Raw genomic sequence first — 22,699 nt, 5'->3', positions numbered from 1 at the left:
AACATTTCAGCTGTGTAGTGGAGAAAGGAATGAGAGCAAAGTTGGATGACAGCAGTATTGTTCACATCTGCTAAAGTTTAAAACAATTGCTATTCCTATTAGTTCAAGTGTGCCAGTGATTCTAAGCATGCAAACCCTACCTAACTAGCCACACCATGAATAACTAATCATACCACAGGGAAACAGCAGGAGCTTGGAGAAAAGGATGGGCATTGATTCTGTTTTGTTTCAGAAGACTTGACATAATTTCTAGCAGCAGACATAAATACAATTCCAAGATCACAAAAAGAATTTGGAAGTCCCTCTGGGTTCCTCATGACTGGATTAAACTTGGACCTTTATAGGAAATGCAGTGACCGATCCTGTCCACTTTCCACAATCGCTGTTCTTTCTGATCCTTCTGCACCCCTGTCCAACACGCGCATGCTCGCTTCCAAATCCCCAACTTCACCATGCGTAACTGAGAGGAAAAGAGTCATCAACTCAGCCCTTTTGTCTTGCATTAACTCATTTGAAATCCGGCCACTTAAGACCCAAATTAAATTGGTAGGAGGGACACCTAGGCTTGCTCTAAAAGCTTAGGGGCTTTGGATTCACAAAGATGAGGTTTCATAGTCTAGCTGGCCGCTTGCTAGTTGTATGACCCCAACTAAACACATTATATAACCACTCCGGGCCTCAAGATTCTCAATTGTAAACTTAGGACAAAAAATACTTACCTCAGGGTATAGCTGTGAAGAACAGAAACAATACATATAAAGCATTGGCCATGTAATAGACAGCCAATTAATGGTAACATTTTTTAAGCAGAAAGTGAGCCAAAAATTCATACATAGGTTTCTGACAGACTTTCTTTAAGGCAGTTATACCTCCTATGTCTCATGAAACCAGGATCCTTTTTCATGAACCCCCATCAGCTTACATTTTTAGATAAAGGATAATTAAGAATGTTTATAGTCACACAAGAAACAGAGCAAAATGAAAACCCTCAATCCCTAACACCCTCTTCCCACAGCTTTTTTTCCAATTGTCTTATAGTCACACTGAGGCTGTGTCAAACGTGACCTGGCAGGATCTTTTTCTATCCTTAAATGGGATTTTCACGTGACCCAGGGTTAGCACATTAAGTACGAGAGTGCCTCCAGAGTAATGATGTTCAAAAATAAAGGAGATGCTAGAAAGATTCCTGCTTAGCCCAGATTGCATGGCAATCCCTTGAAACTCATTTGAGGTGCCATTTTTATTATTTATTATTTAGGACTTCTAGAGTGGATCAGTCTTCAGGTTGACAGGATTTTCAAGTGAACTACTGTCCAGAGGCAACACTGAGTTGAAGATTTTTGCTATTAAATAATTCAATTTAATTGAAAGCACTTTTTACTCCATATAGCTTGCATGGATGAAGGACTGATGACAGAGCATCCCCCAAACTGAACTAGTCTCCACGGTGGTTTGGGAGGCTGGAGAGACCACGCCCTCTCCATGTGTTTATTTAGCTGATGTCAGGTCTCTGATTGTAACCTACTGTGAAGCTTAGTGAGTGTGGACAGGCCAGCCACATTTACCAGCCCGGCCTTCAACTGTAGAGGATTCCACAGGCATTTCCGAGCACCAGGTATGGAACAGAAAGAAAATTAGGCACTTTCAAATCATCATCTCACTTAGTTTCTTTGAGGCTACAATTTGAAGACTATCCTCTCCTCCCTTTCCTTCTAGGAGAATAGACGTGGACTGTGTGCTGAATATTTAATTAGGTGAGCCAGGTAGTTGGGAAGAGTATCCTCTTCCATTGCCAAAATCAAGTGGTCCATGACTCATAATGCCATCAGGCATACTGTAGAGCTATGAGCCATGAACAGAGCTCCCAAATTTCAGTATTGGATGGTATTTTAGAACTCGCCGAGTCCAACCCTCTCATTCTACTGATGATGAAATTCAAATTGGAAAGGTTAAATATTTTGTCAGGGTTACACAGTTGGTAAGAGACAGAATCAAGGCTACAAAGAGACTTCTTTTTTCTTTTTTTTTTTTTTTGCCACTTTCGAGTGTTCCTTCATTATGAGAATGCCAATAGATACTACGCTTGATACATAAAATCTATGTCAAAAGTAAAAGAATTTCAGAAAAAGCCTTAGTGCTGGACACTTAAAATTATCAGGTAAAAAGGAGGGCAGTGTGTTGACTTTCTTGAAAGAATGTCACAAATTACTAGGCAGGAGAAGCCTATGTTTGCGCCTAGGAAAAGAAACACTTCCCTTTGTTCTTCAGGGAATTGACTGGCCTTCTCCCTAAGGGACTATGAACCAGGCTTAAGGAGACTTAAGAAACAGAAAGGAAAGAACCTTCATATTTCAAGCTGCAGCTCAATTATCCAAATGAATAGATACAAGCTATATAAGGGGCATGTGCATGTCTCTGTGTATGTGTGTTCTGTGTATCTGCCCACATGCGTTTGTGTGTATGTCTCTGAGTGCTCACGTGTGTTTACGCACATGCATATCTGTGTATTACTGTATATGAGTATACGCGTGTTCTATGTGTGTGTCTACATGTGTGCTTGTGTGTGTGTCTGTGTGTGCATATTCAGGCCCCAGGTACAGCACGTGAGTGCCCTCTTCACACTGGAGAGAATCCTGGGCTCCTCTGTGCCCCAGCACTACCATTTAGCAGCTTTGCTTCTTGAGCAGGTTACACTGTTTTTCTGAATCTGTTTTCTGATCTATAAAATGGCACATATAATACTGTAAAGCAAAAGGACAAGCAGTGTTTTTAGTCACTTAGCCATTTTAGTCATTAAACTGAATTGACTGCAACTCCACAAAATTTGGTTATATTTTATTGTAGAATATTCAAGATGATTTGCCTCCCAAACAACCAAGTGTGGTATCCAAATGCATAGACAGTCCTCATGAAGATATGTATCACCTGGATTAATCCTCACAGCAACTCCAGGAGTGAGGAGCCGTTATCTCCACTTTATAGACGAGGGAACTGGGATTTAGAGGTGAAGTAATCTGCCCACAGTCGCCCAGGGAGTTTTTGGAGGTCTGGGACACAAACCCAATCCGACTCCAAAGCCAGGCTTGCAATCACTCTCTCCTTCACCTCACCATGGCCCAAGGCTGTTGTGAAGAACAACAATGTGATGGTTGTGAAATTGGCCTTGGCATATTGCTTCTCTTTACTCCACTAATGTTTGCCCTTGTAGGGCAGCAGAAGTTGCTACCCCAAAGTGTGTCTCTTTGGCTTGATTATTTTTAAGAAAAAAAGACTCTGAAAAAAACTTTGACTTTCCCCCTAACTGCTTAAAAGGATTGAAGATAGAAGGCCTGTTTCAGGAAAGAGCTATCACCACCGGATAACTATAGTATGAACTAGGTGTGGGACAGGGAGGAGCCTGGCGAGGTCCACTTGATCAAAGTCCTCTCCAAGTCTCATTGTCTTTGCAAGGTACGGCAAACATTTGTTGACCAAACATTTGCTTTTCCATCTCCACGTGAATTGCCTTCCTCCCCTTTAAATTCCAAAACAACCACCGCCAACATCCTCCTTTGTCTTTAGCTGAAGATGGTATTTAAGGCTTCAGCCATTTTAGCGAGTTACTCAGTTTTCCTGGGTTTCTCCCATGTATACACGTTATTAAATTTGTTTGATTTTCTCCTGTTATTCTGTCTCATGTCAATGTCTTAGGCCAGTCAAGAACCTAGAAGGTGGAGGAATATTTCTTCCTCTCCTACGCCCTCTTCTATGACATGTCTGTTTCTCCCTTGTATCCCAGCTGGTACACGGTTTCTTAAAGCCAACCCTCCATTCTGTCCCAGTGGAGACACTAGGAAGAAGGAGGCACTGGGGGAAACTCAAACTGGACATACAGTGAATGCCAGCTTCACTTGGACGTGCACCTGCTGACACATCTTAAAAGCACCTGATGGTACCAGATTTGTCTTGCAAGTTTCTGACAGCCACATAACTGCGGCATGCCACTGCTCCTGGTATTCTCCCCAGGAAATGACAGAAGGAGAACCGCTGGGACATGACTGTTAAATCCCTTCCTAATCTCTGGAGTCTTATAAGTCCTTTAACTCTTCAAACGTTGAACCAAAGAACTTGGCTCACAGAAACATTATGGTCACAGGAGGCCTAGGGACTGTGCTATTCAGAAAAAGAAGGGGAGCAAAAATGCTGCCAGGGGATTACCTTGAAACTGGTTTAAATATAATCAGTGGGCAACAGAAGCAAAGTCCTATTTACAAAATTATTATTTTTGTTTAGCAAGATATATAGACTCAATTTTGCACAGAAAATTGCATAGGAAAAAGCCTCTCAGTAGAGCCATTTAAAAGCAATTTAGTATTTTTAATAAGGCAAATCTTTCTGATTCTCAACTATTTAGCTATGAAATCTTAAAATCCAATAAAGTCTGTTTTCAATAAATGCTCCTTTACAAATTTTATTGTCCACTTAACAACCTAAGAACGTTAACATTCTTTAGACACTTAAATTTAATCATAATGACAATTATTGAGCTTTCTAAATGCCCTTTGTGTAACATGTAATTTAGTGCTTATAAAATATGGGTTTGCTTTTTTGACATTTTGTCTCAAAATTGTAAATAAGGTCAATTTACCCAGCAGCCTGCAAATTTCTAACCAATTTTGTCTTATTCCCAAACAGTCATTTAGAAACATAAAACACAATATATTGCGTGACAAATAAGAATACTTGAGAGGTTTCGCATTTCATTCATTAACAGTTCTTCGAAGGATTTGGGCAGGAGTTAGTCCCATCACTGAGAGTGCTCAAACCATGGCGGAGGAGAGGTGACAAGGCCAGTGTCACTCGATGAGCCAGAGGTGGGGAGCAATTTTCCTCAAAATAAAATTTCTCTCTCTCTTAAGGGCAGTGGACAGTACATTTGGACTAGCTCCAGGCTCTCAGCTACATTCCAAAGCCATGTGGCCGTGCAGAGGCTCAGATTCTTCCTCTAGAAGCTAAAGATGATCATAATACCTACCTCATGGGATTTTGAGAGGATTTAATTCAGCATAATATATGAAAGTATTTGCAAACTCCAAATCTTCCTCTTTAAAGGAAGTATTAGCATCTTTATAGTTGTATCTCTGTACACCTGTTCTGGCCAGGATCAAATATACAACACTGGCCTTGTTTGCAGCATAATCTCTCTCATTGTTTAAAACCACCCTTTTCCATTGTCATAGACTGGTCATCAAATGTTTACCCTGGTCCCTGAGAGTTACCAAAATGTGTGAACAAACCAACACAAAACCAGTCTACTGCTAGAAAAGCAAATTCGGCATTGATGTGTCTATTGATGGTGTCTTCTTGGCCACCATCCGATGCAGCCCCTACACACACACATCCTGTCTCCCCTCACAGCTTTGTTATTCTCCATGATAAGTTTACCATCATACATATACCTTATTTTACTTATTTTATTTATTTGCTGTGTCCTCCATTAAAATGTAAGCTCTACTCAGGCAGGAATATTTGTCTGTTTCATTCACTGTCATATCCCTCAAACCAAAAATAATGATTAACATATAGAAAAATGAATGAATAATGTCCAGCACATGACCATTATAGAAATTCTCATGTATCTGCAGCCAAAGGAAACCTGGAAACTATTTGGAATGGCTCATTAAGGTTTACATTGCTTTTAATGTTTCAGTTCAGCTATGTCAAAGCCCATAAAACAATTCAGTTATTTTTCATATTTTCTACTATTGGCCTTGTCAACAGTTTCTTATTCAAGCTATCTTTGTCCTTTCTGTTTTTCTCTCTGTGAAGAGGGAGTATAGCTCATGCCTGAGATACTAACCTGGGATTTATAGAAAAATATATGCTATAATGAGGGAGTATTATAGACTAAATGTTTGTGTCTGCACCCCCCACCCCCTAATTCATGTGTTGAAACCTAATCCCCAATATGATAGTATTTGGAGGTAGGGCCTTTGGAAGGGGCTTTGCACTCATGAACGATATTAGTGCCCATATAAATGAGACCCTAAAGAGCTCTCTTGCTCCCTTCCCCATATGAGGATGCAGCAAGAAGACAGCCATTTATGAACCAGGAAGCAGGCTCTCACCAGACACCAAATCTGCCAGTGCCTTGATCTTGACCTTCCCAGCCTCCAGAACTGTGAGAAATAAATTTCTGTTGTTTATAAGCCACCTCGTCCATGGTATTTTGTAATGGCAGTCCGGAGAGACTAAGACCCGGAATTTCCCCCTCCCTCTGTTTGAACTTACGTGTAAATCCCAAATCTACTCTCCTAAGCACTTACCCACCATTTAATGTTCGTAAATTTCCATTGTATACTCAATTGCAAGAAACCAAAGTGTGACTATAAACAGCACTACTAATAAACAGGCACAAAAATTGTTACCACCCTCTGTTCCCACAGCACATGGGAGATCTGTCAAATTCTTCTGCTGCAGATTGGAAAGAGGGGGTTGTGTTAGAAGTCATGGCCCAACTGCTAGTGACGCTGTTTCCATATTTTACAGTGGGAATCACTATTTAGAAGACTCTAGCTTTGTTCATTAGCTGCAACAGCAGAAGATGAGCCTGTGGGGACCTTTAAAGGGAAAGAACGAGTGGAGCTGGAGCAGAAGAACCAGAAAAAAAAAAATCCCACGATAGTGTTGCTTCCATAAATCTGTAAGAGGGACTTTCCACTATCTTTATACAATCGCACAGAGACTGGATGAGGTTTGACAATGCAGGAAAGGGACACTTCTTTCTAAATTTAATGCCCTCCGGTCTCTGGCTCCTTGACTTTGAAAAACCACTTCATTTTGTAGGATTTTTCCTAAATAAAGCTCTACTTTGCTCACACAGGAAGAGACAGAATCTGATTCTATTTTCACTTCCAGAGCTCATGCAAACACTTATTTGTTAGACGTTGTTGAAGAGAGTGTAAAATGATGCAGATGGCAGTGGTAAAGTGTCTTACTGTCATCCTGTCCCACCTATGATTTTGCTGTTTCCTTTGCGACCTTCACTTGGCCACTTCTCCTCCTTTCAGGGAATTTTCCAGACAAAGCCTGTGATCGGCTTTCTACAAGTTAGAGACACAAAAGGCTTTAAACTTATCATGTCTATTTCCAGAAAGAAACACACAATGTAGATGGAGAAGAATGCCACGTTTGAAGACATTTGCTTCATCTGGACAGTCTAAACGTGTCTCCAAAATGCGCATATATGCTACAAATACATTTATTTCTCTTACTCACCTAAGTTCTTTGGTGCTTTAACACAAAACAAGTGCTCACAGTAGGAAAAGTAAGCTCGGCTTGGGCCGTTATAATTTAGAACATGCAGAGAAAGGCACTCACCAGCACTGACAGTGATAGCTTCAATAAACTGCTCTCTCCAGCTGTTTGTCCCAACCACAAGGGCTAGGTTTGTCTTCTTAATAAGTTTGTCCACCGTACTCTAGAAAGGTTGAAAAGAATAAGATAATAACTGCTGGGTTGGTTAAGGCCTCGGGAAATCTAAGACCTAGTTGATTTTGAAACCCCAGAATTATATAAAGGGTAGCAGATGTTAGGCTCAGAACAACAGTATTGACATCAAACACTGTTATGTTTATGCAAACAAGCATAGTCCTTACTTGGAAACATTCTGAAGTGGAAACTTCATTGCAAATATAAGCCTCCCTCACCGCCTAATGGCCAACAGAGAATGGCCTCAGTGTTTAGAATAGCAGATGTTGCAAAAGCCCATCCTTTCCCCTCGAAAACCTTATGAACTTGTTTGTCTACTGGCTTCATTTATATGTGCTGTCTGCAACTGAAGTAATATATTCCCTGCTCAGCATTACATATCTGTGAACAACCAGAAGTGGCATATAGATTAGGAAACTAAAAACTGTTATTATTGGACTTTTGTCCAATGCAGCCAGACAGCAAAGCCTCAAAGATTGCTGCTGCATGATCATCAATAAATCGATTTTTCTTTGGCTACTGATATTGTCAGCCTGGTGGCTGTTAAGAGAATTCACTCTTACCCTATTCCGGCTGCAAACAAGACAGGACAAGACAAGAACAAGTCAATTTGTGTGGTGTAGGGCACGGGGCAATTTACCTTGCACTGAATTTCCCCCTGCTTTGCTAGCACTGAGCCTCTTCTTTTTATTTTTCTTTAGACCTTTTTTAAGCACTTGGTTTTGTACAATTAGCACTCTCTGGCTTTCTAAATGTCAGTTAATGTAACAACAGGAGCAGCCAAGCATTCACAAGAAAACTAAGTAAGCAGATGCACCGAAAGCACTACCACAAATCATAGCAACTACAGGAAGAAGGGTCACCTCTGGGACACGAGGCTACTCTTCCCAGAGAAGCCACCACATCGACTAGTCTACCACACGGCCACACTTACTGTCAGAGCATCCTCGAATTCCCACTAATTGCAAAGGGGCAGAAAAGACGTATTATTTGTCTTAGGTCAAAATCTGTACCGGTTTAACACAATGTACCTGAATTGACTATGGTTTGAGAGAGAGAGAGAGCACATTATCAGCTAACTGGGAGAAAGGAAAATGTGATCTGAGGGGACTGTACAGAAAGCCAAAGCTAAATCAGAACGTCACGTGTGTTAGTTCAACAAGAGTCATTTGACTTGACTTGAAACATTGAGATGATAATAAATATGAAAGGGCCCATCTCCAACTGGCCCACTCTGTACTTTCAACATCAGGCTTTGCCAGATTGATTGTTCTTACGGTGCTGACCTTCCAGCCTCTAGCCTTGTGTCTAGAACTGCTAGTGCCCCTGATAATAGCTGTGACAGTCACTGCTCCTGGCCACCATAACTCGAAGCACATGACAAACATCTGTCTTTTCTCTCTTGACTCAGCCGCATCTCATCAAGCACTCTGACTGTTTTGGCTGATGCTAATTCAATGTTCTGTGTAGAATGTCACAAGAAACGACCTTGATTTTTCCTAAATGCAACAGAAACTTGGGGCAGGTCTTTCCAAAGGGGCACCTCTCTGTTCTGAAGCCAAGGCAAAGAATCTCATCGTCTGGGAGACAAACAGTCGAACAGATAAAGAGCTGTAACAGTTGAATACAAACTTTATTCAAGAAATATCTCTAAAGAACAAAGATTTAAGATAAACTAAACTTAAAATTTATATGTGTATATATGTGTGTGTGTGTGTGTGTGTGTGTGTATGTTAAAGCCAGGGTAGATTGTAAACTTTAGTTCATGTTAATCCTGGGGGACTCTGGGATTGCCTGGGTTCTTCCTAGGACTCAATTTGTACGTGCCCTCCCTTGACCTACGGAAGGAGGGAGAGTGAATAAGATGAATTTGAAGTTCAGACACCTGCACTTGGACATTGCCATCTACACTTCCCTAAAGGTTTCCTAAAGGCCAGTGATCAGCTCTTCACTGCACTAGACTTATAAGAGATTGTTACAACCTCACCCTCAGCAACAGGTATTAGGAAAGCCAAGCCCTTAGTCACCACATAGTAAACAAGTACCCAGTGGGCAAAGCAGAGTGGGACATGGTGAGGTGTCACCCAGATTTGGGTCTTTAATGCGGTTCTCAGAGTTCTGCACAAGTTCTTTAAAATAGCTGGAAAACAAATTTCTTAAAAGAACAATATAATACCCAAATTGATTCTGGAGGGCACTTCAGAAACATGGCCCCAAGGTACCCTGTAGTGCTAACAGTAACTGTACTGATGAACTTTGAGGAGATGAGAGGGAACAGTGTATAGAAGCTATTCTAGGGAGATAAGCACCCCGAACAAATGCACTTACGTAAAGAGACTTGGGGGACTGTCAAACGTTCAGATCATTGGAGAAGTTACCAGAGAGAGATTTGGACCCAAGAAAGCTTTGCTGCCTGGAAGACTGTGACGTGCTGTACCCAACCCAATGCTTCCTAAAGGAACTTACTGTGATTGCTTTTCCTAGTCATGGGTGCATGGAAGGGGAAGGTTAGCGGTTGTCCTAGAAGAGAGAATACACAGCTATTCCCCATGAGAGCCCTGGGAGGGGTAGAGGGCAAGTTTGTACAGACATGCCAAGCTGTAGAACTTCTGATGCAGAATGTGGCACCAGGCCCTCTGACTCCAGGCGAAAAAAGGATGCGTGAGGAAGAGTGAGGATGGACGCATCTGGACAGATTGGTCCATAGAAATAGACAATCTGAGATGTCTATACCTCTGGAACGACAGGGAAATTTTGCATGTGCTAGTCACAGGTGTGCGGTGAGCCAGGTTCCGGATGAAACAACAGGTGGGCTCTGATGGCTGGGGTCTGCCTAGAAAGCACTGATCCCAGGGTTTACCTCTGCTTTTTCCTTCCATGGAATGAGTGAAAGAAGAATTAACAGATAGACTTACAGGAGCCTAAAGGGGAAAATTTAATTGCATTTTTATCTTTTAAAAATACACTTCAACTGCAAAGACATTTTTCTTTCCACCTGTCTCCTTTCAGGTACCTCAATTTATGAACTAAATCAAAAAAAAATTAACGGGCCCAGCTAAAGGAAAAGAGGCCACTACTATGAGAGATCCAGATAAAATACTGAGGCTTCTCAGTTGGTGGCCTGATTCTCCCTTTTGGAATTCTCCTTTTGATTTTCCAAACAAAAGCAGATTCTACTTTTGAAAAATAAGCAAGGGAAATATTTTTGTGCTCTGGGTTTATACTTCTGGAGAGCCAGAGAAAGGATGCTCCTTTCCCGCTACAGAACTAAGGTGGCTCTACTGGGGTCTTCTCAGAAATTAGCACCATGTGAGTGAGATAGGATGGGAGGTGGGATATGGACAGAGGGAGCAGCTAAGAATGGACAGGAAGTTTCACCTCAAAGTCCTGAGCTTACCCTACGGCCCATTTGTTTAACTTCTGAAAAACGACTTTCATTATCTAGAAAATTGGAAATCCAATTTTATCAGCTCAATTATAAACTCTCTGGTTCCAGGCATTATACCTTCAATATGTTGACAGTATGAAAATGTCCTAGGATCTTAAGAGGATGACTAAATATAAATAGAGTTTGTTAATGTGATGTACCAGAGGAAGAGCTTACCACCCCCTCTCCAATATAAAAGCCTCCTGATTTTCAGCACTGTGAATGCTGAAAATGTTGCTTCTAACAGATTGATAAGCTTTTTCAAATAGAGCTTGGTTTCTTCCACACATGGCAATCTCTTGGAATCCACCTTTGCTTCTTCCCTGCTCTCCCCTCAGAGAAAGCCCTCCCTTGGGGGCACCTCTGACCCTGTGCAAGGACGGATGCCAACCCCCGGATCCTGGTTCTGATGCTGTTTGGTTTGCAGGACCTCTTGGTCCCCTACTAACTGTCTAATTCCAATTCTCCTCCAGAGGCCTCTCAATTAATGAGCCACTTGCTGAAATTACATCGGCCTCTCTTTCCAGATGGATCTTACAATATAGGCCAAGGCTATGAATAGTCTTGGTCCTGAGATGGGCCTGGCCTCCCCAGTGAGTGGTGTTGGTGAGCATACCTTGAATTCATAGGATTCTTCAATGATCACTTCCAGCTTAGTGTGTTCTCCCAGAATGGGGCGCCCCATTTCTGCAATGCGCCTCTCCTCTTCCTCTTTGCTGGTCAGTGGCTGCTTGTCATCATACTCGTCTGTGGAAGGGAAGGGCAAGAAAGTGAGCAGGGGGCTCAATTTTATTTGAAAATCCCTGGATCCTGTTAGAAGAAAACCAAGAAGGAAGTCCTAATGACCTCCTAAAGGTCCCTTGGGTGAGATTATAATGCTGGAGGAGACACTTGGCATATCAGGCAGCACATCACTGTGATAGCAACTTACAGGGGCACATCACTGGGAAAGACTCTGCCTGCACATTGTCTATGCTGAGGGAATCACCCAGCTGTCCCCTGTGACGCTGACTCATCTGGCTGTTTGTACACATTCCTTTAGCATGTGACCAAAGGGAAACACAATTAAAAGTGCTAGACTCAAGGGATGAAGGAATCTGGCCGCCTCCTCTCCACTTTCTAGAGGCAACAGGAAATGCCCCAGGGCCAAAGAAATGTGGAAGGGAAATTCTGATCTTAGCCTCTCACTGGCCAAGAGCCCCTGTTGCAGGTTAAAAAGCAAAACATCCATGTTTCAGTAAGATGCCTGGGCTCCAGGGCTTCCTCTCTCTGCTGCAAAGCTGAGATGTGTTAGGAAGACCTATGTCACTCTTAAAGCATGTCAATCTTAAAGCAAACTAGGAGGGCAAGGGTGAGGCCTTTGGGAGTTAGTACTACTCACCAAGTGAGCACGATTATTTCCAGAACCACCATGTTGCTTACACTCCAGGAGACGCTAGCGGGTCCTGAGAAAATGTTAATGGACTTGAGAGTCCATTCATGAGGGGAAGCTCACAGTGGGTTCCTCTCTGCGTGAAGGTCACTAGGATAAATCCCAGACTGAAAAGGCCATGTGCATGTGAAGGACAAATGCTGCTCCTGTAATCACTCAGCCTTCATGCCCAGGATGCTGGAACAACTCAGGCCACTTCCCCTTAGAGGCAAGTTGAATGAACCTCATCGCTAAGGAAACAGAATTGGTGGTATAGAAAGACCTCAGCCCTGATGCCCTTGCTAGAACTTTCCAGGCAAACTGTCTGCAGCAGGAGTCTGTTGACTGAGGAAACATCAGAAATGGAGGGACTTACAGCCCAAGCTTCTTGTCTTTTGCATTTAGGCATCAGCTTCTGCAGAAGTCCACACCCCCTATTCCCTTCAAAGACAGATGGTTCCCTCTGCTGAGGGACCCTGCTGTGGTGGCCCCATGTGATGTTCTAGCAAATGTTCCAGAGAACTGGTTCCTAGGCCATTCGTTCACTGCTAGGACACAGAGCAGATGGGCTAGAGGCACTGCTGGCATTTCATAGACCAAGTGTCAAAACCAACCAAAGGCAAAAGCAGAATGCAGCATGTCAATTAATTCTTTACTATGTATTCAATAGTGTCTTTGTAAAAGGATATTTCAGAATCTGCTTTCCTATCCCCAGTGATTACAGGGCCCCAAAGAAATTAGATAAAGACTAAAAATAAGTGATTTGGGGTTGGCCAGAAACTGTTGATTATTAGCAGATGCAAAGGAGAGGTGCAAGGAGATTAATTTAACTGTAAAAGTGGTAATATTTTTTAAAGTAGGCTTGGGAAGTCATGACTCAAGGGAAGGCAAAAAAAAGGTTCTGATTGGCATGCCCAAGATTTGTCCTTGAAACCATGTGTGTGTGGTCGAGGGAGTGGGCTGAGATCTGTGAAGTCCAATTTACCCAGTGCTCAAATCAATCCTAGTTTGAGTCCCACTGCTTTCTGATCCCTGACCCCAGGATAATGTTATTGGTAGTTTTCATAGTAGCAGCTTATGTCAGTCTCTTTTTTCAAAACCTAGGCTGAACATGCTTGTCTTGGAGACTTACATCAAATAAGAATTATTTTTCCAGAGAAGAACTATCACAACTTGGCTTTTTATTTGAATTGCAAAGTCATCGGGGGAGAATATTTATTATGGCCCCATTTTCTGTAGCTTACTTATAAATAATAAGGTGCTTTTAACGGGATTCAAGGAAATTTAGGTAGAAAAATAGAGAAATTCCAAAAGAAAGTTGATACAGTGGCAGCATTTAATGCTGCATTTCACAAAAAGAAATTTTTTGGAACATGGTATTAAATAAATGGACGTGGTAGTAAATGAAATCGAGTCACACAGTGATTCAAGTGAAAAGGTTATTCCCTTTTTAATCATCCTTCAGTCCTTGTGATCAAGAAGAAATGCTTAGTTTGGTGCTGTTATGTCTGTAACTAGTGCCTGACATTTGGGTTTCTATCAGTTAAGAAGCAGAAAACAGTTCTGAGGCATCAAGCATTTGACTATTTCTAGCTAGAATTTAATAACTATTTTTCCCATTCTAAAATTTTTTTTATCTTATTTTCTATTTATGACAAATGATACTAGTTTTCTATTTGCGTTAGTAACAGTTTCCTTTTAAAAATAATCTAGTGAAGTAAAAACATGAGGCAATTTCAAAAAATTACACTAAGTAGATAATAGTATAGTTGGTATGCAGTCAGAGCAAATATTGTAAAGGAGGTATGAGAATGACCAAAATTTAGGAAATACTGTCTTAGATTTCATACAAATTTAGAGAAATACAGGGCGCATTGTTTCTAACACTTCCTACACTCTTGCTCCAAACCCGACTTGAAATTAATGCAAACTTTCATCTCATTGTCTACCCTCTGGAAAGGCTTCCCTATTTCCCTCTAGCTAACTCCTACTTATCTTTCAAAATCCCACCTCTTCTTGCAGAAATATCCCCCGATTGATGTATTTAGGAATGACCACTCTAACCTTAAATTCATTCTTTAATACTCGGTGTGTGTATTGAACAGGGACTCATCTAATATGCTATTTTTTAATTTTTAAATTGCCTTTACATTCAAACATCCAGCATGTAAACTTACCAAGATAGAACAATATGTCCCATTGCTCTTCGAACTGTCCTCACATCCCCCAGAGCCTATTACAACGTATGATACGTAGAAGGTGCTCAACAGATATTTGTTGTGTGACTCTACAACTCACTGTTAGAAAAGCCTCTTAATTGTTCTATGCATATGAAGGCCATTTGTTCATTTAAAACATGTCTTTGCACTCCTACAATACGTCAGCACACTGAACCCTTTTCCCACCTCTGGGTCCCTCTTCACCCCCCGCCCCTCTGGAAATGGGGTCTGAGTGTCTAGTGGGAAGCAAGGCATATAGATGGGACAACTTCTGGTACAGCAATGTAAGGGCTGAGGAACCATGGTGGGGGGACCACACCTGAAGGAGTCAGGGAAGGCTTCAGGAAAGAGGAGATATTTGAAATTGGCCTTGAAGCATGTATTGCATGTATCGAAGCTTGCCAGGTGAAGGTGGCGGTGAGAATGGCTGGGAGGTGCCAGAGTAAGGAGGGGCATTCCAGACAGAGAGACGTAAAAGCACAAAGGCATAGTGTCATGGAAGGGTCAGGGCTATTTTCACTTAATAAATGTCATCAACATTTAAGAGAGAATTATATGTACCTGAGAGAAGGCAGTTGGCTAAATCCAATTATCGCTCTACAAGGATACTGATAAATCTGCATTTATGGTCCAGATTTTCGACACAGGCAAAGAAGAGAGCTGAGTGTATTTTTTAAAAAGTGTCTTCTATTTAGATACTTTTTATTGAATCAGAAAAAAGTTTAACAGCATTTTTCAAAATCATCTATTCTGTTTGTTTCCTTTTCACTTTGAGTACTGGATCATTTTACTATGCTCAAGTCAGGTTCATTTCCTTACTTATGTAGAGTGATAACCTGTTGTGGTTTTAGTTTTGCTTCTCAGAGAAAATTAATTCTCTCTCTCTCTGTATATGTATATAGACGTGTATACTTTCTAAACTCACCATATTTCATTGAGAAGTTGATAATAAATGACATAACATCATGGTCTTAACCAATCAACACAACTTAAAGATCAAATGCATAATCAATAGCCACTGTTAAAATCAGTATTGACAGGTCATAAAACAATCCTGTAATAAAATCACCAGAAGGGAACGGACTCCCATCTCCCGAGCAATTGATTTTGCAAATGACAAAGGCTAATAGGTACCTGGGATCTGGGAAATGCAGAATTATGAAAAAGCTGCTGTTAACCCTTTCTGGCTCAGGTTGCATTTTGAAGCAGCATCACTGTAAGAGGTGAAGGGCTGAGACTGGGAATCCCTATTTGAAAACATGCCCTGCATGGAGATCTGTGCCGGAGGAGCTACTGTTGATAGTCTTTAATGCATTTGCAATTTTTAATCTTAACAAACAATGCAGAACTTGGAAGGGGGTACAAGGCCAGCGGTGGGACAATTTGCTCAGGGTTATTTTACTCCTTCACTCAGATCTATGCTGACAAGTCTGAAAGCAGAGATCTCTTGACAGTTTTCAGCACCTGGCTGGCCTCTCTGAATAGAGCCTAAGGGGACTGGTACTTTTATTTCCATAAGGAATATTCTAGAACAACTTGCAGTCAGGGCTGGGTATGATGATTATTGAATGGGGATGTGGGAGGTGAGGATGAAGAAAGTCATCCTGGGGCAGGCAGAAATGTTTCTACCTCTACGCCCAGTGATGGGCGATGGTGATTACTGAAGAGTGAACATCTCCGTCCCCATCCAGAGACTTAGAGCAAGGGGATGCTGCACGGGCTCTACCTCGACAGTAGATCTGGGATAGCTGTGTAATCCTCTAGTCGCCCATCAATGTTCCTCTCTGGAGAAACCCCACAGATGTATGATCAGCTGTGCAGATATGGCTAACATCGTGTTGTCTGGAGGCAGGAAAGACAGACTCTGGGAAGAAATACAGCTTGCTTTTAAAGAAACTTCATTAGACTTGGAATGAAGACATATTTTGAGAAGTGATATTGGCAAGAAATCTGCAATATATTGAACTTAAGAGGGAGAAGCCATTGGGATCAATCTTCTCGGTAGGTCCCTGCAGCTCTCTCTACCACGCCTCCTGTCCTGCGCTGACATGGTTGTGTTTTGCTGCTCATCCACCATACTCCCAGCTGCAGAGAAACCACTGCATTATTCAGCAATGTTTTAGAGGAGAGAGGGGCTAAACTGTGTCACCTTAATGTCTAAAGACCTAAAGAACACTTGAAGGCAGTTAATTTCAAGTTAATTAAACTGTGACTTTCAAGGACCATGATGAAATGAGTACCTGCAATGGTGATTACAGTAGAGGGAATCGGATGTTCTCTAGCATGAACTTTCCTGAAGACAGGTTGGCCTAGCAAGAGGACAGGCAGAAAATCAGCAGAATGGATTGCACTGGTTTGTAGAAGAGTTTTGTGGAATTAGTAAATGAAACATCACACCCAGATGCACATATCACAAGCAATGTTAGTTTGGAGACTGAGTGGTCATAGGTCACTCCTATGTAGGTCGCAGAAGTGAGCAGGTAAAAGGGGCAAGTCTTCTACTAGCCAAACCAGATAATGTGAATGAACCACACACTCCACAGTAGGGGGTATAGCCAGATTCTTGCAGATGTCTGAAATGGAATATCCAAGGCCTTCAAATTACTGCTTCCAGAGGCATCGTGAAACAATGGAAAGCACTTGATGTAATGACACGTAGCCTGGTTCTGAAGCCTATTGATACCAACAACATAGCCTTGAGCAGGCCCTTTCCCAAGTTTTCCCATATGTAAAATGAGGATGATAGTACCTTTCTGTCCCCATCACAGGTTTGTTTGAGGGTCAGTACCATAACATCTGGGAACATCCTTATTTATTACCCGGGCAGTCTGAATGGGAGAATGTTGTATACACTGGCAGGCTTTGCAAAGGTACATCATGCTCACAGCAACTATTTGGATTACCTAGGCCTAGGGTTTTCAGTAAATTACTGGTTCAATTGACTGCCAGATCCACCCACTGTTGGCTTCTACCAAGAGCTACCCAGAACTGACCTGGGAATCACGAGACTGGGACTCAGTGCCAGCTCTGCCATATGCTTGCCATCTAAACTCGGGTAAGGCATTTCTCTTCTCTGAGACTCAATTTTTCTCAACTGTGAAAGAAAACGGAACTTGAAGGGGATTTCTTCCTCTAACCTATGCACTGGTGTGAGTAAAGTGTTCTTAATTGTCAGAATTTCCATAGTTTGCCTTCCTTAAAAAAACCATGTGCTTTATTAAAACTATTACATGATAAGCATAATATGATTGGAACAGTAACTTTTAAAGAGGTATATTGACGGTTATATACTTTCAATTAATTAAAAGTATTTCCTGTTTGGGAAATTCCTCTCTTTTCCACATTGAGCCAGAATTCTTACTTTTTTAAAAAAAAATCCAAATTAATATGGTCTTGCTTCCCCCTTTTGGAGTCCCTCCAGTTTTCATTTGACTGGAATTCATACTGATGGCATTTATGAGACACAACTGGGCTTCGGATTGAGAAGACGTTAAGAGGCAGGTGGGAATGAAGGGGGTTGGGAGGCAGCAAAAAAAGTGCCGAGGTTAGAACAGTCATCACATGGCCTTGGACTTGAAGTCAGAATCCAGGTTCTGAGTCCTGGATGGGTGATTTGCGGTAGATTGATCAATCTCCTTGAGCCTTCATTTCCTCTCCTATAGTGAGAACAATGTCATCTTATTCCATAAAGTTGAGGATTAAATCATAAAATGAATAAGAAATGCTTTATAAACTCTCATTAACGGGCTATAATGTATGGGGGCTATTAATGTTATGTGCCTCACGGGTGAAGGGGGAATGAGATCATAGGCCCAAACACGGGCTTTTCAGTGAGGCAAGGACTAGGAACAACAGGTAAAGATTTGCAAATTCCAAAAGCACCTCCAGCACGTACTGTCCACCACTAATGATATCTCGCAAATATAGGTATCGGGCTGTGGGCCAAGTGACTTTTTCAATTTCCATATATTTAGATTTTCACACTCAGCTGCACCACATAAAAGCTGCAGGCAAAGTCCAAGGCTAGATTAATTCTCTCTGCTGCCCCTGTATCTCAAAGCCTTGACTTCAAAGCCTCAAATCGACTTCAAAGAACAGCTCTTTAGGGTTTACAGCTGCTTTTCACCGGGTAAACCTAAGTTTTAGAACTTGCCCCAGGGGCATCTACAGAGAGTGGATCCTAGACTTTCTGGCCTGGTTTAGGAGAAGAAGGTCACGTAAAGTGAGAGGAGCAGGCCAATGTAGAGATTTCCAGAGAGTTTTGGAAAATTCTCTTGTTCTAACTGCATCCATTTCAAGTCTTGGGAAGAAACGGTATCAATAGAAAAACTGTTATTTCAGATTAAAGTTTCTGCCATAAATTCTATAACTTAATGAAATACATGAAATGATAGAAACCTTTGGAAGAAGTGGGTCTTTCCTCTTGGATGCAAGATGTGTCCAAGGCAGGAAACATTGGACATGACTGGACAGATATTCTAGAACTTAAATGAACAATTCCTGAGAAACGAAAACTAGGATCTCATTACATAGATACTGAAAAGGAAGATGCTTCATATGATATGGAAGGAAGGCCCTAAAAGCAAAATTCTGACGTATTCAATGATAAAGAAAATATGCAGATATCCAAACACATCAATACAGTTTAACGTGGCATTCTACAGCCAAAGATTTTTAGTAAAGATCTCATTATCAGTCTGCATAAGGCTGAATGTGCTGCTAGATACTATACTCTTTCTACAATGCTTGACTTTTTCTTAAAACTACTTCAAGGAAGCCATGAAGACTGGCTTGCCAAATTTCTACCTTCCTCCAGTCTCACAAGGATAACGAACTTATGGGTGATAGAATCAGAATATTTCCAAGAAGACTTCGATGAGTTAAAATGATGAGATGAGAAAAAGAGGATAAAAGTTTTACAAGTACATGTAAATTTCTGCACTTGGATTCAAAAACAGCATCTCAGGCAGTGCAGAATTGGGGAAACTAGATCTGGGAGCTTCAGATGAATCAGATTTAAGAAATCCTCTATGAGGACGTGTCCTGCTTCACAGTTTCATCCTTTTCAATTTCTATGTCTCTGAGAGTCCCCGAATCATTTTGTCATTAAAGGCTGTGTCTGGAGAGAAGCAGTGGAGGACAACAGCCCATGTGAAATTGCTGACACACCGAAAGCTCCACTTTGGACAGAATCCTATTGGAATTACTTGATCATGAGTTTACGCTAACAGTGGCTGAAATTAACCCCAACTCCCACCATAGCATTTTCAAAATTAGAATTTGGGGAAATATTTCCTTTGTAATTTTTGTTCTGCTATCTGATTTCAGAAAAAAATATTTAGAATATTGATATCTGCACAATATATTAGAAAATGCCATGGCCATCAGGATGGCCTTCACAGGTACCTTCGACTTGCAGCTTCAGACAAATCAGATCTACCATTTGATATTTATCTCCCTCTCAAAATCTGCATAGATCATTCTGAAAGGGTGAGAAAATATTTAGGGTCAAAAGAGAGGATGCTGTAAGGAAATATCTTCCTTCTGTAAATAGCTTTAGAGTTGTGCTGAATAAGGCAATCGACACAGGCTGGGGTACCATTCTGAATTTAAGGGTTTGAAACTTTTTGACTGGCATTTTGAGTTTTTATAGAGCACTTTGTAATGTACTTCAAGTGGCAGAAATGTTACTCATTAGCATGTTAAGAATGCTGAAACTTAAGTCCCCAAAGAGGGGTTCAGACAGAAGTGGGGAAATGAGGGGACTGCTTCTGTCCTATCCCAGCAGGGCCTTATGTATTATCAGGATCCTGAGGTTGGGCCGCGGAGCACTCTGGGATGTCAACTCCTATGTTTCCTTGAGGTCAGCATTGTCTTACTTATTCTGATACTCTCGGGAACATCGAGCAGAGTGCATTCCACATCATCACTGCTATGTGAACGTTTGTAAATTGACCAGTGTCAAAATGTTAATAATTACAAGTTCTCCATAAAAACTTGCTTATAAATAAACACAACGCACGCACATTGTTAACGGGTAAAATGTTAAACGTGTAAAATTAGCAAGAGCACACCATGTGCCACAGCTAAATGTTAACACAGGTTACATAAGATGGGGTTTTGGTTTGAGTTTTAAACCAAATCATTTTAGGGGGAAAATGAGGAACATTAAAAAAAATTGTCTTACCATACAAGTATTTTCCTTCATTAAAAGCAAATAAAAATGAGAAATGATTTTTAAAAATATAAACAACATATGGTGAGAACAGACAGTAAAAAATAAAATTTGATGTCATTAGACTTTAAAAATTCCTACCTGTTATTGTGAAGCCACCTAAAAAAGAAAAAACACAAGATGTTACAATTTATTTAACTTAGACTCTAAATAACAAATACCAGTGACATTAGACTGCCTGACAGCCCATCCAAGGTACAAAAACTTGCCAAATTATATTTACAATTAAGAAAAATCTGAAAACATCTGTTCATGATTTAATCACGAATCATTCTTTTAAGATTATGGGATTTAGTGCACAAATTTAGTTCTTGCGCATACCTCAAAAATCACTGATTTTTTAAAAGGTTATACTAAGCTAAAAATGGAATATAAACCATCTGACCTTAATAAAATGAGGCCAATGGCCCTAAACAACAATCTTGCTAGTAAATCAATAGAACTAAAAGTCAGAAAGCTACTGTACCACCTGACAGAAATGGAAAATAACCTAGAACAATGGAAAGGAAATGCAAGAAATGAAATGCTTACCAAGCTCATTCAATAACAGGGCTGTGAAGGAAACAGACAAAGACAAACACAGAATAAGAGACCAGATGAATAATGAAAGTAAGAGGAATATCAGCAGAAAGAAATCCAGGCAGATCTGATTACAGTGGTAGGGAGCCACTGCTAAAAAGTTGGTGCACCCTAAGAAAATGTGGCTTTGGGAATATTTCCAAATAAACAATTCCAACACTAATTTCTGTAAATGTGTGTGATTGATTATATATATATATATATATATACACAATTCACTTTGTATATTATTTTTGACATTTAATAAGACATTTCTACTATGTATGTTTGTACACAGTGTATATATCTAGTTTCCCAAATATAGTAGAAACATTTTATGAAGTTAATCCTAAATTTTATTTGAGTGAGTCTCCCTCATTAAATATTGCCTGGGAGTTAGTTAATTTAACATATGGAAGTCTTAAATCATTCAGTATCTCAGATATTGTACCCTTTAGTCAATGAAAACAGTTTAAACATCTTGGGAAATTCCATTTTGGCCGCCCTGCCTGGAAGGAGACTTTGGCCCAAGGTACAGCCCTCTCTCTGGAGGTTCTATTTGCATGATATTTTGGCCATCCAGAAATGCTTATGTTGTTTAAATGCTCAAAACTTGAGTTCCAGGAATTAGCGCTTCTTTGTGCGTCCTTATCTATGACTTCTGCACATTACAATTGGACACACTGAATGCTTCTTGTAGACACATAATTCCATGGAAACTGACAAGGCGGGGCGGTAGGGGGACGTACATAATTTGTCTTTCAGTTTATGTACTTTAAACCTAGACTACACTGTGACACTTTATTTTGGTGAAAACTACCTGGCTAAACGTATTAAACAAATTACTTCTGTAGTTGTAGATGGGAATTTTACAATTACTTTTTCAGGCCCAAGTTTTCCCTCGAATGGTAGTGGCATTATACGATACTTTCTAAAACAAGTCAGTAATTTTATTTATAGTGACAACAATCCACTTGGCGGGTGTGAAACCGGATAGTGCTATCAAAGAATTTTAATTTGCTTTTACATGAGGGCATATTTTACTAAAAAGACAATTGAAAGAGCTGTATCCAAGATGCTCTTCCTTTAGATAAAAGACAGTTCTTTGGAAGAATACGTTTAGAAGTAAGTATTTTTTCCTGTATGTTAATGAGGCATTTTTGATCCCATCTTTACAAGAAATCAGTACAATTTTCGAAGTGTCTTTTCCTTCCACCTACTGCCTATGGAGCATATTAAATAGGATGCACTGAAATGGGTCCTCAGTGCTCCTTTCTCCATCATTCCAAAGGCTCCTGTTACCATTTTGAACATGATTAAATCAGGGACATATACTTTTTAATTTTTCTGATGGACTTTGAGCCCAGTGAGTTCTTACA

General features: G+C 40.7%; 1 protein-coding gene across 11 annotated transcripts in view; it reads right to left on the bottom strand.

Moving 5' to 3' along the window:
* The window catches only part of SLC8A1 (solute carrier family 8 member A1), a 372,033-nt gene that overhangs the window by 40,364 nt on the left and 308,970 nt on the right, over positions 1 to 22,699 (bottom strand). For 5 of the 11 annotated variants that reach the window (XM_046661705.1, XM_046661706.1, XM_046661707.1 and 2 more), the window contains exons 4-9: positions 21,294 to 21,314; positions 20,844 to 20,861; positions 20,715 to 20,729; positions 16,768 to 16,836; positions 11,514 to 11,644; positions 7,360 to 7,459 (exon numbers count right to left, since the gene is read on the bottom strand). In XM_046661705.1, the coding sequence (XP_046517661.1) occupies positions 7,360 to 7,459; positions 11,514 to 11,644; positions 16,768 to 16,836; positions 20,715 to 20,729; positions 20,844 to 20,861; positions 21,294 to 21,314 (354 nt within the window). The remainder of the gene's footprint in view (positions 1 to 7,359; positions 7,460 to 11,513; positions 11,645 to 16,767; positions 16,837 to 20,714; positions 20,730 to 20,843; positions 20,862 to 21,293; positions 21,315 to 22,699) is intronic. The other 6 variants (XM_046661714.1, XM_046661711.1, XM_046661715.1 and 3 more) reach the window with 3 other exon arrangements.

Source organism: Equus quagga, chromosome 5 (genome assembly GCF_021613505.1).
Source record: "Equus quagga isolate Etosha38 chromosome 5, UCLA_HA_Equagga_1.0, whole genome shotgun sequence".
Taxonomy (NCBI): domain Eukaryota; kingdom Metazoa; phylum Chordata; class Mammalia; order Perissodactyla; family Equidae; genus Equus; species Equus quagga.
The sequence above is the reverse complement of the archived record's forward strand: the minus strand, read 5'-3'. Positions and strand labels throughout refer to the sequence as shown.